This window comes from Hydra vulgaris, chromosome 13, assembly GCF_038396675.1.
Source record: "Hydra vulgaris chromosome 13, alternate assembly HydraT2T_AEP".
Classification (NCBI taxonomy): Eukaryota; Metazoa; Cnidaria; class Hydrozoa; order Anthoathecata; family Hydridae; genus Hydra; species Hydra vulgaris.
This window is the reverse complement of record NC_088932.1, coordinates 26,203,030-26,217,239: the sequence shown is the minus strand read 5'-3', so window position 1 is coordinate 26,217,239 and position 14,210 is coordinate 26,203,030. Positions and strand designations below refer to the sequence as shown.

The 14,210-nt window shown below is 28.2% G+C and overlaps 1 protein-coding gene across 1 annotated transcript in view; it reads right to left on the bottom strand.

Annotated features, from left to right (window-relative positions):
* The window catches only part of LOC101240082 (protein PRRC1-B), a 38,863-nt gene extending 30,461 nt beyond the window's left edge, over nucleotides 1-8,402 (bottom strand). Inside the window, exons 1-2 of the mRNA XM_065816869.1 lie at nucleotides 8,043-8,402; nucleotides 4,262-4,546 (exon numbers count right to left, since the gene is read on the bottom strand). Of these exons, the coding sequence (XP_065672941.1) occupies nucleotides 4,262-4,546; nucleotides 8,043-8,322 (565 nt within the window). The 5' untranslated portion in view covers nucleotides 8,323-8,402. The remainder of the gene's footprint in view (nucleotides 1-4,261; nucleotides 4,547-8,042) is intronic.
* Between the last annotated feature and the right edge of the window lie 5,808 nt (nucleotides 8,403-14,210).

The following is a 14,210-nucleotide window of genomic DNA, read 5'->3' as shown; positions in this document are numbered from 1 at the left end:
TCTTTTTTTTTTCATTCCGTTACGAAAGTGCTAATATACAAAAGTGCTGAATTCATATATAACTGTATGTAAATGCATTGCCGGATAAACCATATCCAAGCCTGTAGACAAAATTATTAGATTTATTAAAAATATTTTAGAGAACTTTTTTTAGTAAATTTTTTATAACAAATTTATAAAAAGATGATTTTTTTCAGTTTTGAAATTGTTTTTTAATAAAAGTTTTTTCTTTATCGTTAATTTTTTTAATTGATCATAGAATAAACGTCAATTTGAAATGATTAACTAGTTTATGAGTAGTATGCGAAGATTTTGTTAAAGCCAAAATGTTAAAAAAAATGTTGACAGTTTTTATTTTTCGACCATTACGATATTCAACCATAAACAACTACCCCTCATTTAAAAAAAAATAAACATAAGACAAATGTTTTAAAGAAAAAAAAAGTATTTAAGTTTAAAAAAGTATAAGCTTTTTAAAATAAGGAATTTTTTTTTTTTTAAACAGCATATTTAAACTTTATTTATAATTTTTTTTTATAACAATATTGTTTAATTTAAAGATTTTATAAAGATAAAAACTTACAATGATTTTTAATGTGGTTTCAAATTAAATTTGTAATTAATATGTAACTGACAAATAAAACTTTTAACGATATAAATATGTTTATTGAGTTAAATTACTTTTATTGCTTAAGCTAAAAGCTTGTTGCGCTTTTCCATTGCACAACAAAATCTCATAACGGATATATACATATTCAACACTGTGTTTCATCAATAAAGACTCATTAGAAATGAATGATCAAATTAATAAAACCTCAATTTATACCAAAAAATTAAATTACAGGAAGTCATAAATGTCTTAACTACTGTAAATTTTGACACATTTCGTGGAATATGTTGTCGCTATTATAAAAAAAACTCTTTAGAATTGATTACTTCTGTTTTTTTATAAAAATATCTTTAAAGGGGGGATTTAATGTAATTATTATTTGATCTCACTTATTTCTTAAAGTTTTTATTTCCCATGTGTACTTTGACAGCATGGTGTCTTTTGAATATTTTTTATTTTTAAAGGATTATGATTGGCAAAAGGTTTTTTCCATTCACCATCTGTTAAGCCAATATATTGTTTAACGAGTACAATCTTCAAGGAAATAACACATTTATATACTACGATTTTTGATAAACAATTTTCCCTTATTGGACAATTACTTTTTTGTTTCAATTACAATTTTCTGTCATTTTTTCATTTAGAATTTCTTTTTTGTTTACAAAGCCAAAGTGACCTTATAATTTTTTTGTGTGCAACTGTAGCTAACTTTACCTGTATTTCAATTAGGTATTTATCTTGTTTAGGTAACTGAATAAGATAAATACCAAATATTGAAATGCAATTGGTTTCCTGGTCCAAGTTACAAATTTATTCTCTACATTTAAAGAAAGGTAAGAATGTTAATTGCTTTTTGCAAAAGTTGGGGGAATACACAGTCAAGTGCAATTACTCAAGCTAGTTACTTTACCTCTTATAAGTCATTCAAAGCTTTTGGGTAACAATGAATGGATGGAGACTTACAATTACATGATTGCAATGCGTATCACAAAGTTGCTATTTTGGCAGCATCAGATTTCTTCAGAACATATTAATGTCTATCTACAGATGTACGTAATTTAGTTAACGAAGGAAGACTTAGGCTAAAGAAAATCGAGAACGATTAAAGCTTATAATTGAATCTATAATAGTTTTTGGTCAACAGAATATTGCTCTGCCAGGTCATCACGACGATGGGCAGATTTTTGAAATAAATAAAAACTCTTAAGCAACATACATAGATAATAGTATTCAAAATGAAATAATTTAACTATGCGCTCAATAAATCAAAGACTTAATTAAAACAAGAATTTTTAAAGGAAAATTTTATAGCGTTATATTTGATGAAACAACGGATACCAGTCATAGTTCTCAAATAGCAGTCATATTAAGATATATTGATGTTAATATCTGTGAAATCCATGAAGATTTTTATTGACTTTGTAAAATGTCATACTGAAAACTATTCTGATCTTACTTATGAACCTGTATCAACTAGAGAATTGCTAGCAAACACAGTTGCAAACAAATTGACAAAATTTGGCTTCAATTTAAAGGATTGTGTTGGTATAGGTACTGATGGATACACCCTTATGTTAGGTGAAAACAACGAAGCAGTCACGAAATAACAAAAAATTCTACCGAACAATAAAAACTCCATGTTACAACCATGCTTTAAACTTATTAATTTCCAAATGTTCGTCTGTGCGAGCTGTAGGAAATACAATTGGCACAATGAAAGAAGTAATATCATTTTTTAAAGCTTTACTGAAGCGAAGTAACTTTAATAAATATATAAATAAGAGAATTCTTACAAGCTTATGCGAAAAGAGATAGATTGAACAGCATTATTCTGCATTCAGTTTTAGACCTTGTTTAATAAATATAGTAGAAATACTTGATTTGATATCTCAGTGGAATGAAAGGGATTCTTCAACAAAGGCCGCAGTACTAAAAAATGCTATATATGAGCCCTTATTTGTAATAACACTTTGTTCATTAGCCGATGTGTTAAATACCACAGTCTCTTTAAGTGACTCTCTTCAAAAAAAATTATTGGATAAGGAATATGCCAAAACTATTCTTAAACATACCATAAAGATATTAAATAAAAGATGACAGGATGAAGAATACTTTAATGCTATATTTATGACTGCATCAAAGTTACAGGAAAACAAACTAATCACGCAAACCTCAATACCAATGATCCTCCAACTTACTATAGAGGCAATGTTTATTTACTGTTACTTGATAGCATACTTCTAGATTTACAGTTCAGATTTTTTGATGAAACCTTGAACTCTTTTAAATCAAATGTAGCAATACCTAGAAATTTATTAAATAAAACAAAGACAGAGTTAACAGTATCCATAACTAATTACTGAGTTTTATAAAAGGGCTGCCCAACATAAAGTTTTTTAGAATTTGAATTTTGGGAGCTAAAATGGAAAGACGCAATCAAAAAGTAACAAGACCTACCCGAATGTACGCTGGAAGCATACAAGCAATGTAATGGTAATGTCTTCCTTTTAATTAAATGTATTTTAAAATTGCTTTGCACCCTTGCAGTTAGAGTTGCTTAGGGAGAATGAAGTTTCTTGGTTTTAAAAACTTGGTTAAGATCAATATAAGACAAGAATGATTATATTGTTTAGCTATGATGCATATCCATATCCATAATAAATATCGAAAAGGTTATTGATAGTTTTGCATTTTCGAAAACTAGAAAGCTCAATTTTATATTGTAGTTTGTTTAACTTTATTAAAAAAAAGTATATATTAAAGATATTATTTTGTCTTTTGTTGTGCATTACAGACAGGACTAGATTTACCTATAGGCAGATAAGACTGCAACCTGTGCACTATTTTAGCAGACTCGATTTTTAAATTGAATATCGTGGAAAAATTGTGGTACGTGTATCGTGGAAAAAATGTGCATATTGTAGTATTTAGGAGTGTTTAGGGTCCCAAAATTTTTTTTCTGCCTAGGGCCCTTGAGGATATAAATCCATCTCTTATTACAGATTAAATATTTATTTTCAACATTTGATTTTTTCAAGATATTTATAAACAGATACATTCAATATATTTATTAGTAAAATTTTCTAAAAACATCTTAAATAATCAAATAAAACAGTGGTTTATCTAAAGAAAAAAAAGCGGATTTTTTTTTGTTGGTCAAATTACCCCCCCCCCCTAGGACAAAGACCTGGATCCGCCACTGTTTGGGGTGGATGATTTAATTTAATATTAATATACAATAATTCATCATTTGGTTTTTTGAAAGGCGTATATGAATTTTTACAGAGGTTTAATGTGACATAAAGAAAATTAACAATTTTCAAATTTATGCTTATTTCAATTTGAAAGCCAATGTTTTAAAAAATTTTTATTATCTTTTCTAATTTTATCGAGCTGTGGACCAGATCTTTTATGCATTACTATTAAACCATCATCCAAAACCATTGTTAAGTAATTTTCTACTAATTTATGATTGCTCTGTTCTTTTAAGTACAATGAGCACTCTATGTAATGTAATGGTGAATTAAAAAAGAAAAAAACATTTTATTATAAAAATAAAATACTTTCATCTTATTATATAATACAATATAATATATACTTAGAAATTCGTAACTTAAATTTATGTAAAACTTGTGTTAATGTAAAACTTACTTTGATTTGAAGACAATGAGTTTATCCTAGAAGAAACATTGTTGTCATAAGTTACATCCCTGCTTTTTTTGAAGGTTAAATCCTCTTCACTTGTTGTTTTAGAGGTGGAAATTACATAATTAGAACAGACATTATTATGATCTCCAAACTTATTACTATCTTTGTTTTGGAAAGATATACTATTTGAAAACATATTTTCAGAGTTCTCATCTCTATTTTGATTAGATTGCATAAGAATGTTACTTTTGTAGGGTTGCTCCAAAATATTACTTTCGTTAGACTGAACTAAATTTAAAAAAAACAACTAAATTAACATAAAATTTATAAAAAAAAACTAAACTTATTGTTACTCTGTTCATAAATGTTTTTCAGCAAACATTTTCTCCAAAATCATTCACATCCTGTTTTTATGATATGCAATTTAAATGATAAAATAAATTTTGGTGTAACTTATAGCTTTTTAAACTTATTATTTGTTTCCCAATTGTGGTGAAAACCAGAACTATTGACATACCTACAATTAAATCTAATCTATATTTTATTTTTTGCTGAAATCTTCTTTTCCATTAATTTTATTATCTCACTAAGCCTCATAACTTATAAAAATAAAATACACTAAAGCCTCATGACATAAATAAAATCAATAAATCACTAGTTTTTTCAATTTATGCAGATAAATTTGTTAGAGCCAAGAATAGAATCATAATATAATAAACAACACATTTAAAATGATTACATGTGTATAAGCCATGTCATAATGACAAAATAGTGAATTTAATTAAATAAAATAGTGAATAAAAAATTGTATTGTGCCAACCTGGACTTTTTTTTAAGTTTAAAACAAATTTTAAAGATACTAAAATTATTGTCAGTTTAAAGCTAAACTAAAACAGAATCTTATTTGAAAAACTCATTTCAAGTCTGCAGTAGTAGTGTGGTTGCAGAGCGCTCGCTTGCAAAATCTGAGTTCAATCCCCACTATATACCCTGTTAACTTGTTTTTCTGTAAAGTGGAGTTTTGTTTGCAGTTTATTTTTCAAGAACTTAATATTGCTTTTATTTTAATTAAAAAATATTTCAAACTTTAATTTTGCACTTTATTTTGTTAGATTTTGATTTATAGCTTAAAATAAAGTCTGAAGGTATCCTTCAGACTGTTTCAGATCATACTTTAATTTTTTACGAATAATTACGAAGTAAATAATTACGAATAAAATAATTACGAAGGTATCCTTCAGACTGTTTCAGATCATACTTTAATTTATGAAAATATGGTAAAACCAGCTGATTTCTACTATTAATTTCCATTTTTACAATTCTTTTTGAAATTAAAAATTTTAAAATAGTAAAAGTTTAAAAAAAGTTGGAGCTAAAGTCAGAATTAGATCATTTTTACTTGGCTCTGCAATAACTAGTTAGTTATGAGTTTTAATCAAGTAGATTAAATATAAATATAATATTTTTAATTTTGTATATAGACCAATCACTTTTTAATCAATACAATATAATCCATTGTAATATTTATTCAGTTTTCTAATGAGCAACTAACAACATAACAGAATAATTTGATACTTTTAATATTTGTAGTCTTAACATAATTTATGTAATTAGATATATTTGCCACATAATCAGATACATTTACCTCCGTAATTTTACTGCCGTAAAATTCTAATACTAGTATTTAAAATTTTGCAATACCAGTATACAAAGTTATTGCATGCTATTAGTAAGAAACATCTTTAGCCAAAATATTAGAAAATTTTATTAATATATTTTCAGACCAGTTTCCCTTTTTTTATTATGTAGTTGTTTTTTTTTACAGTAATACTTAAAAAATATAGTAGTATTTAAATAATTGTTTTAATTTTCCAAAAAAGAGTATTTTAAAAATATTAATGAATTTAAAATTTCAAAGCTCATTCAATATCAAAACTTAGTGAAAATGTTACTATCAACATAACGTGGTTTGAATTGATTTAAGAGCAGCATGGGTTTTATGTTCGAACTCCATTTGCTTCATGTAGCTTACATTATTTTAATATCTCTGAAAATAGATTAGATTTGGTAATTCATAGTATTTTTACATACAACATTATGACCAGATAAATGTGTGGCACAAATGACTCTTTACAAGAATTATCTGTCCATAATTTTGCATTATTGCAGCACCATCATTAGTTAGCAATTATGTATATTAAATCTAACCAAGTCTACCTACTTCAGTTTCACTAATTCTTTGGTTGTAAAAACATCACAGGAACTATTGATTTTAATGCAATGCGATCTTTATGCAACTTTATTGTGAATAAGCTATACTTGTATATATCTTTTAATGTTGGTTTATTGATGTTAGTTCATTTACCAACTGTAATGCTAAACTTTTTACCACAGAAATTTGGTCAAACAGCTCTTGTTTTTTTTAACTCTTATCAATAAGTATAAAAACAACCTGCAAAATATTCATTGATAAAGTAATAAACAGAGAACATTAACTGTATATATTTTTCAAATCAAGTTGTAAATAAGTATTCTTATTTACAAAACAAAATTTACCTTAGCCTATGCTGATATACTTAAACTTTGTTTTATTCTATTATATCATGTGATGTTGAATTAAAAACTCTTATTTGTTACATTTAAAAGTTGTCATGAAATTTTTTTTCTGATAAATATAGTAGTTGTAGTATTACTGATAATTACTTTTTGATTGTAGGTGTTTTAATAATTTTCATGGAGAATGATCAAATTATTTGGAATAACTAGTTCTGGTTGTCTCGAATTTTCCAATAAATTATCATTAGCAACAAGCATTGTTAACTATTGAACCACACAGCCATTTTCAGAAATGAAACTTTATATTTTATATTCTCTAGTCATATAAGAATGGTATTTATCTTTGCTTTATAATGGTGTTCTTAAAGTGTACGCTTTAAATACTTTTGCACTTACTTTTTTAATCTTTAATTTAGCTTTATATTTGCCTGACATATTCTATTTTGATTTTCCATGCAGCAGCTTTGTTTTTTGTTGCTAGTGTTTCAGAGCTATAGGCTTGAGAAATGAGCTTAACAACTAAAAATGAATAATAATAACAACATAAAAAAAGAAAAGCAACGTTCTCAACTGTGTGGCCTTAGCAACCTTTTTTAACCTTAGAGAAACGAATAGAGCTAGAAGTGCAGAGAATAAAACTTAGTTAGCATAGATAGCCAAAGAAAGTGCAACTGTTTAAACAAACCAAAACATTCATATAACAATTGCAACACTGAACCAAATGGTTCAGCTGAATGAAATACAAATAGCTGTTTTAATTGTGTACATTTTAATCAGGATATTGTGCATAGAATTGTAAGGTAATCTATAACCCTTATTCACTCACTCTGCAGCTAACTCCTTAGAAGTTCAAACACGCTTCAGCGTGTTTGAACTTGCTCTAAAAGTCAACAAACTGTTGTGCTCTAAAAGTCAACAAACTAGTGCTCTAAAAGTCAACAAACTTTGAAATGAAAAATAAGAACATGGTACCAACAGTATTACTGTTGGTACCACGTCCTTATCATTTCCTGGAAACAACTTTACTAATATAAAAAATATTTATATAACAATTAGCTATTAACTTCTTAAAAATAAAAAGACACATATTTGATTAAAAAGAACTTGGTGTCGCTAAATAAAAAAACACAGGACAGCAGAGACAGAAGATGCAGTTGTTATATTGACACCCCTGCTCTGGCCAAAGTTCTACTGAAACCACTTCGATACTCCTCATCATTTTATTTACCTGAAAACACTGGATTTATTTTTTCTTTAATCGCTTCAATTTCTCCATATACGAGTTGATCACTCCGAATTAAAGTTTGATTCGAACATAAAGGAGTGCTGCTATCGTTTGTAATCAACTTGCTAATAGATGTGTCTTCACTAGAAATGATTAATATGTTTTCTACAAACGTTGGATTCTCAGTTTCCTCGGGTAAAACTTTAGTAATCCCTTCGATTAAATTTAATGCATCAAACTCAGCTCTTAAAATATTATTGTCATCCTCTTCTGCGCTCATCATTTTTTTTTTCTTGGAGCGTGCAATTACCACAAAATTACCCAATAGAATAACATTTTATACATGTACATGTAATGTACATTAACCGAGCGCAATTGTAATGTTAACAAAAACGACGTGGATATTAATGTTTCACAGTATATACAGTTAATTCCCGCTAAGTCGAACACCGGTCAACTCAAACTTTTGTTCTGGAACTGTTTCATTAGGTCCCTTTAAACACAGTCATTAGAACAAATATTTCTTGTAACTAAGCTTGAAATCGTCTAACTGATTACAACTAAAATTCACTGGTCGAACCTCAGTTAACTCAAACTTTGTTTAAGTTAACTAAGGTTCGAACCATTTTTTCGTCCCCTTTTTCGAACTTTTTGTATGGCAAATAAAGAAATCAAAAGTACTTGGTAACAATTTTTCATTCCATACAAAGCTTAAATAACAGCTGTCAAATATTTTCAATATTTTTTCGTTGTATTTAGATCTGATTAGAATAGATCGTTATCTGACGTGAAATAATTCTGTTACAAAATAAATCACGATAAAATACCTTAAAAAAAGCAATGATTTTACAGGGACGGATCAAGACCACTTAGTAAGGGGGCAATTTTTAGTTTTTTTTTTGGCTTGGTGTATCCAAACCATCTAGTAAAGGTTGGGGGCAAGAAAGTCGTAAATAAATAGTATTTATACTTTGTAACTGAAAATAAAAACTCTCGTCGACTAACGCTTCACAAATATATTATGATGGGATACGCTTGGCTAACAAATACAAGAACTTTTGAATTTGAATTCCATTCTATATCATTAAAAATTGTGAAACAAATTCCATTCTGAATCATCGAAACGCATTCCATTCTTGAAAATCTTTTTTAACTATATTTTTATAATGTTGTTGTGATTCTTTTTCATCTTTTGCTTAAATTATTTTTAATTTTAACTCTATTGTTTTGTTTAATTTCGCAACGTTTTTCTTTTTGTTATCCTCTCTTTTAATAATTTGTTTTTTATAACTATTTGTTGTTTATTATTTGCTTGATTTACTTATTAAATTTGTTTCTTTTTTCGACCATTATGTTTGAACCCGAAAATTCTTTCAAGTCTTTAAAAAAAACGTCTGGTTTGCGACACGTACGCGCTGTTATTGGCTCTATCCTTGACTTCATATAGGGACATGAGATGAAGTCAAGGATAGAGGTCGATAATATTTTTTATTTATTTACACTTTTGCCAATAAAAAAAATTGAAAGCTGTAACTTATAAAAAATGATCACATGACCGGGACTAGAAGAAGGTTTTTACATACCGGATATTTTATGTTTATGTCGTTTGAAAATTGAAAGAAATCTAGAAGTGCTATATTTTTAAATAATCTAATGTTAATGGTTTCTATTCGATATTGTTATTATTATTATTAAAATGTTACTAAAGTTATATATGCGCAAAAAGTTCATTAGTTTATCACTTATATACATTTCTTTTATCTCAACGTGGAGAAATTAACATTTCTCCACCTTGAGGTAGCCTTGATCACTTTTTTTTTGGAATTGTGGAAATTGACACCTGACCAGATTTATTACATCACCTGCTTATTTGTTTTTCACATGAAATGCAAATTGCTGTGATATCACAGCTATCATTAATTTTGAAAAGCTTCCAAATAAAACTCTCCATTTTGCAGGTTATAAATTTTTAAGGTTATATTTATTTTAGGATTTGAATTACATTATCCGGCCGGATATTCAGCCGGATGATTTTTAAATATCCGGGTGTTCGATATCCGGTCGGATAATTAAAAAATGTTATCCGGGACACCCTTAAAACTTACTCTTATCATCATGCCCCAAAAAATGCGTCATTACTAGATAAAATACAGTTTAACAATAAAATATAGTTTCAATGTATATATCTCTGAATTAATAATATAAAAGAAAATGTAAAAATATCGCTTAGCGTTTAAAATTTATAATTTTTCAAAGAATAAAATTTAAGAATTGTTTTGTAAAATAAAAGGAAAAAAATTTAATAAAACATTGAAATGACAAAAATAACATTTAAGAATTGGTTTGAAAAAATAAGAAGATATGATTTTATACAAAACACATTTTATTGTTACAGTGACTTATAGTTTAACTTATTTAATTAGATTTATAATACTTTTCAGTTCAGTAAGCAAATAAACAGTAAAAAGTAAAAGGATTAATAAACAACAAACAAAAATAAAAATAAATTTCTCAAAAAGAGTATTATCATTTGAAATAACAAAATATATGTACACATCTATCCAAAAACGGTCCCGACCTCAATTTTGAGGACCAAAAAAATTAATTTGCAAGGTCTTAGGTATCACCTGATGTAAAAATTAAAATCTAATCTCTATAGCCAAACGCGAAAAACGCATTTAAAGTTTTATAGCACTTTGCGCTACTGATCCCACTTGGAGCCCCGTTGTAAATCTATTTTGTTTTTTTTTCACTTTTGGGTTATGGAGTTTTTAAAAAATATCAAAAACTCTTTACATATATGTGTTGGCTATAACCTGACAAAAAATCAGCTCTTTAACACTTGTGGTTTGTGTACAGAGACCTAAATTATAGGGTATGGCACTAAAAGCCTCTTTAAAAGGAGACAACGGATGCTTTACGTTTTTATTCTAACCTTACTATCGACTATGGAAGTTTCAAAATTTATTAGAATGAAGCCTTGGCATGTATCTTTCAGTCAAAAAAAATAGAAGCAAGATTTTATCTGTCTGATCTTTTATCTGTGCAAATATATAGCTCTTAAAGTAGGAATCTCGCCTTTGAAAAAACGGCCAAAATATAGCAGCTTTTTGTGGTTTTTATGCTTTTAAAAGATTCAAAGTTACATCAAATAACTAATTTAGTAACAATATCATGTAACTAGTTGATATGGGATTCTATGGTTGTTAGACTTCACATTTGTGTGTACTTTGTCTGCAAAAAGAGTGCTTTTTTTGTCCAAGTTTGTATAAAATATTGGGCAGAAAACACATAGTTAGAGGCATTTTTTCTAATTATTCTGAACTTAAAACACATAAAAACCTCTTTATATTTTAGTTGTTAAACCCACAGGTTTGCTTTGTTATAATAAAAACTTTTTTTCTTACCGTAAAAATTACTTTAGAATTGTAAATTCAAAATGAATTGGTAATTTATAAAATAATTTCAAAATTAATGTTAAAATCAAATTTTTTTATATAAATCAAATGTATATAACCTTGTTGAGCTTTTTTTTTTGTATTGAAGTATCTCCTTTCTTCAACAAATCCTTTGTTGCTTTGACCAAGTTTTTTCTACTATTGAAAAATGTGAAAACAAATGTTTCTTGTTTTCCGGGAAAAGCCACAACATCAAAGTAATTACATTTAAGCAGTCAAAAGCCTAAACAACTAAAAAGATTTTTTACCAACACAAGCTTGTACTGAAGTTATTTTTCAAAGATCAATTTTTTTAACCACTGAAATGCTATATAAAAGAAAAACTCATCAAGATTGTCGGCAATCTGTATGCTTCTTTTGTTTTTCAAAATGTGACAAGCATATTTCTGATTTCATCAAGGAAAGAATACTAGGTACTTTTTTCTGGAAGTTCCAATGATTTTAAGGATGATAAAGTTCCATTGGGCATATACAATTCCTGCAGAGCAATGGTACAAAAACATGGCAAAGGAGATAGAAACTTGCCGCTTCCTAAGCTACATAACTTTAACAAAGTGATTATTAGACCACAGACCAGAGGATTTGATTCTTATAATTGTTTAGTTTGCCAGGTTGGCCGACTAATAGGAGATTCTACAAAGCTCACTTTTTCAACCGATTAAGGTTTGATAGAACTATCAAGTTGCTTTGATAAACTATGCTCAAACTGTCTCAGTGTAGTCAAAAGAGGAATAACACATGATTGTTTACAAGCCACCAAGTCTGAAAACTTAAAAAAGATGGTAGCAACTGAATCCAGAATTGCTGAAAAAATTGCGTCCTCTGTAATAACTCAAAAGGTATCCGCTCCATAGAGCACAATCAGGTTGAGCAGAGAAAGTGGTAAAGCTTTAACTATTACTCCAGGTCCCTCCAGAGCTCAGTGCTAATCGAGAACTTCTTTAACTACTTTGGACATAGTTCAAGTTCAAATCAATACTGGTCTTTCAATAAAAAGATGCAAGAACTGGCTGTAACATTAAACAAAGTCTTTTCAACAAATTTAAAAATTGTTGGAACAAAATTTAGAGAAAATTTTGCAATGGCTGGTCGAAAGGTTAAAAGTTTATTCAAAGTTTCTAAAATCTCACTTACAAGGCCATCAGCAAAAACTGATTATTTGGCGAAGGTTGTTCACTGCAAGAGTTTAGGGGATTTTTATAACTCAATTCTCAGAGTTAGAGCAATCACTTCACCGTCTCTCATCAAACTAGGTATTAATGGTGGAGGATCTTTCCTCAAGTTCAGCTTGAGTGTTATCTCCAATGGTGGATGTCAAAATGTTAAAACAAGTTCAGCCTCAAAAGACAAAAGCTTACTAACTGTAGAACATGGGAAAGAAACAAGTGCCAACGTTAATTACTTGTTGCTGCTGCTGAAAATGTTTCAGAAACTTATGAAAAGGTCAAAAAAATTTTATTTGGGAAAATTGATGTGTATTTTTTATTGCATGTGACATGAAGTTAGCCAATATCATCTGCGCATTCAGTCTCACTCAAGCAAACACCCTTGCTGTTGGTATGATGTTAAATCTAGTCATCTCAAAGAACAGGGAACTCCAAGAAACTTCAGATCCATTAGGATGCAATACAAAGCATTCATTGAGAAAGAGAATGGAAAAATGTGCGCAAAGGATTTTCATAATGTTGTCCATAACATATTGTTTGACCAAGAAGATATCAAAAAAGTTATTGAGTTTATTCCCCCAATGGAACTTTATTGTCTCCTTGGAATTGTAAATAATTTTTACAAATCAATACTAAAGATATGGCCTAATGGCAAAAATTGGCCATTACTTCTCAAAATGAAATTACAACCTTATCATGGTGGAGAGTTTGTTGGGAATGATTGTCATGAGCTTTTGAAGAATATGGATGTTTTGCTAAGAATTGTTGAAAGAGAAAAGGCAGACTATATGCTTGGTTTTGTGAAAAAATTTCAACATTTTAAGAGTGTTGTTGGCTCCTGTTTTGGAAGGACATTAAATACTGCATATGTTCAACATATCAAAGACTTTAAGAACTCATATCTTCAACTCCCATTTTAAATCACCCCAAACACCCATTCAGTGTTCTACGATGTTCCTGAATTTATTGCTCTAAAGGGTACAGCATTGGGCATTTTTAGTGGGCAATCAACAGAAGCCTTGCATTCAATCTTCAGTGCTCAATAGGCTAGCTACAAAATAAACCCTGATCATTCTGGTTATGGAGGCCAGTTACTGAAATGTGTTATTGACTATAACTGCAAGCATCTTTAAAATCGTTTTTTTAAATAATTTATTTTTCTTTCTAGAAATACTTGATATAACATTTGTTGAGAAGAAATATTTTTGTCTGAAATTTTTGTTTATTTCATAAACTATATCAATTTATTTATAGTTTCCTAAAATATCATAAGTTTACATAAAATTAATCAGAAGTATATATCTTATTTTGCAATTTAAATAAAAAAATCTCAACAACAATCTGAAGAAAAAGTAATAAGCATCATAACACTACCATAAAGTAATTTTTTTTTTAAAGGAAATCATTTCATGTCTGTATATATATGTTTTTTCAGTGGGAGATTAAGGTTAAATGGGATTTTCTTTTGTTTGATATCTTGTTAAAACCCATTTCAATAAAGATATATTTCATATTTAAATTAACTTAAGTTGTTACTATTGTGTGTA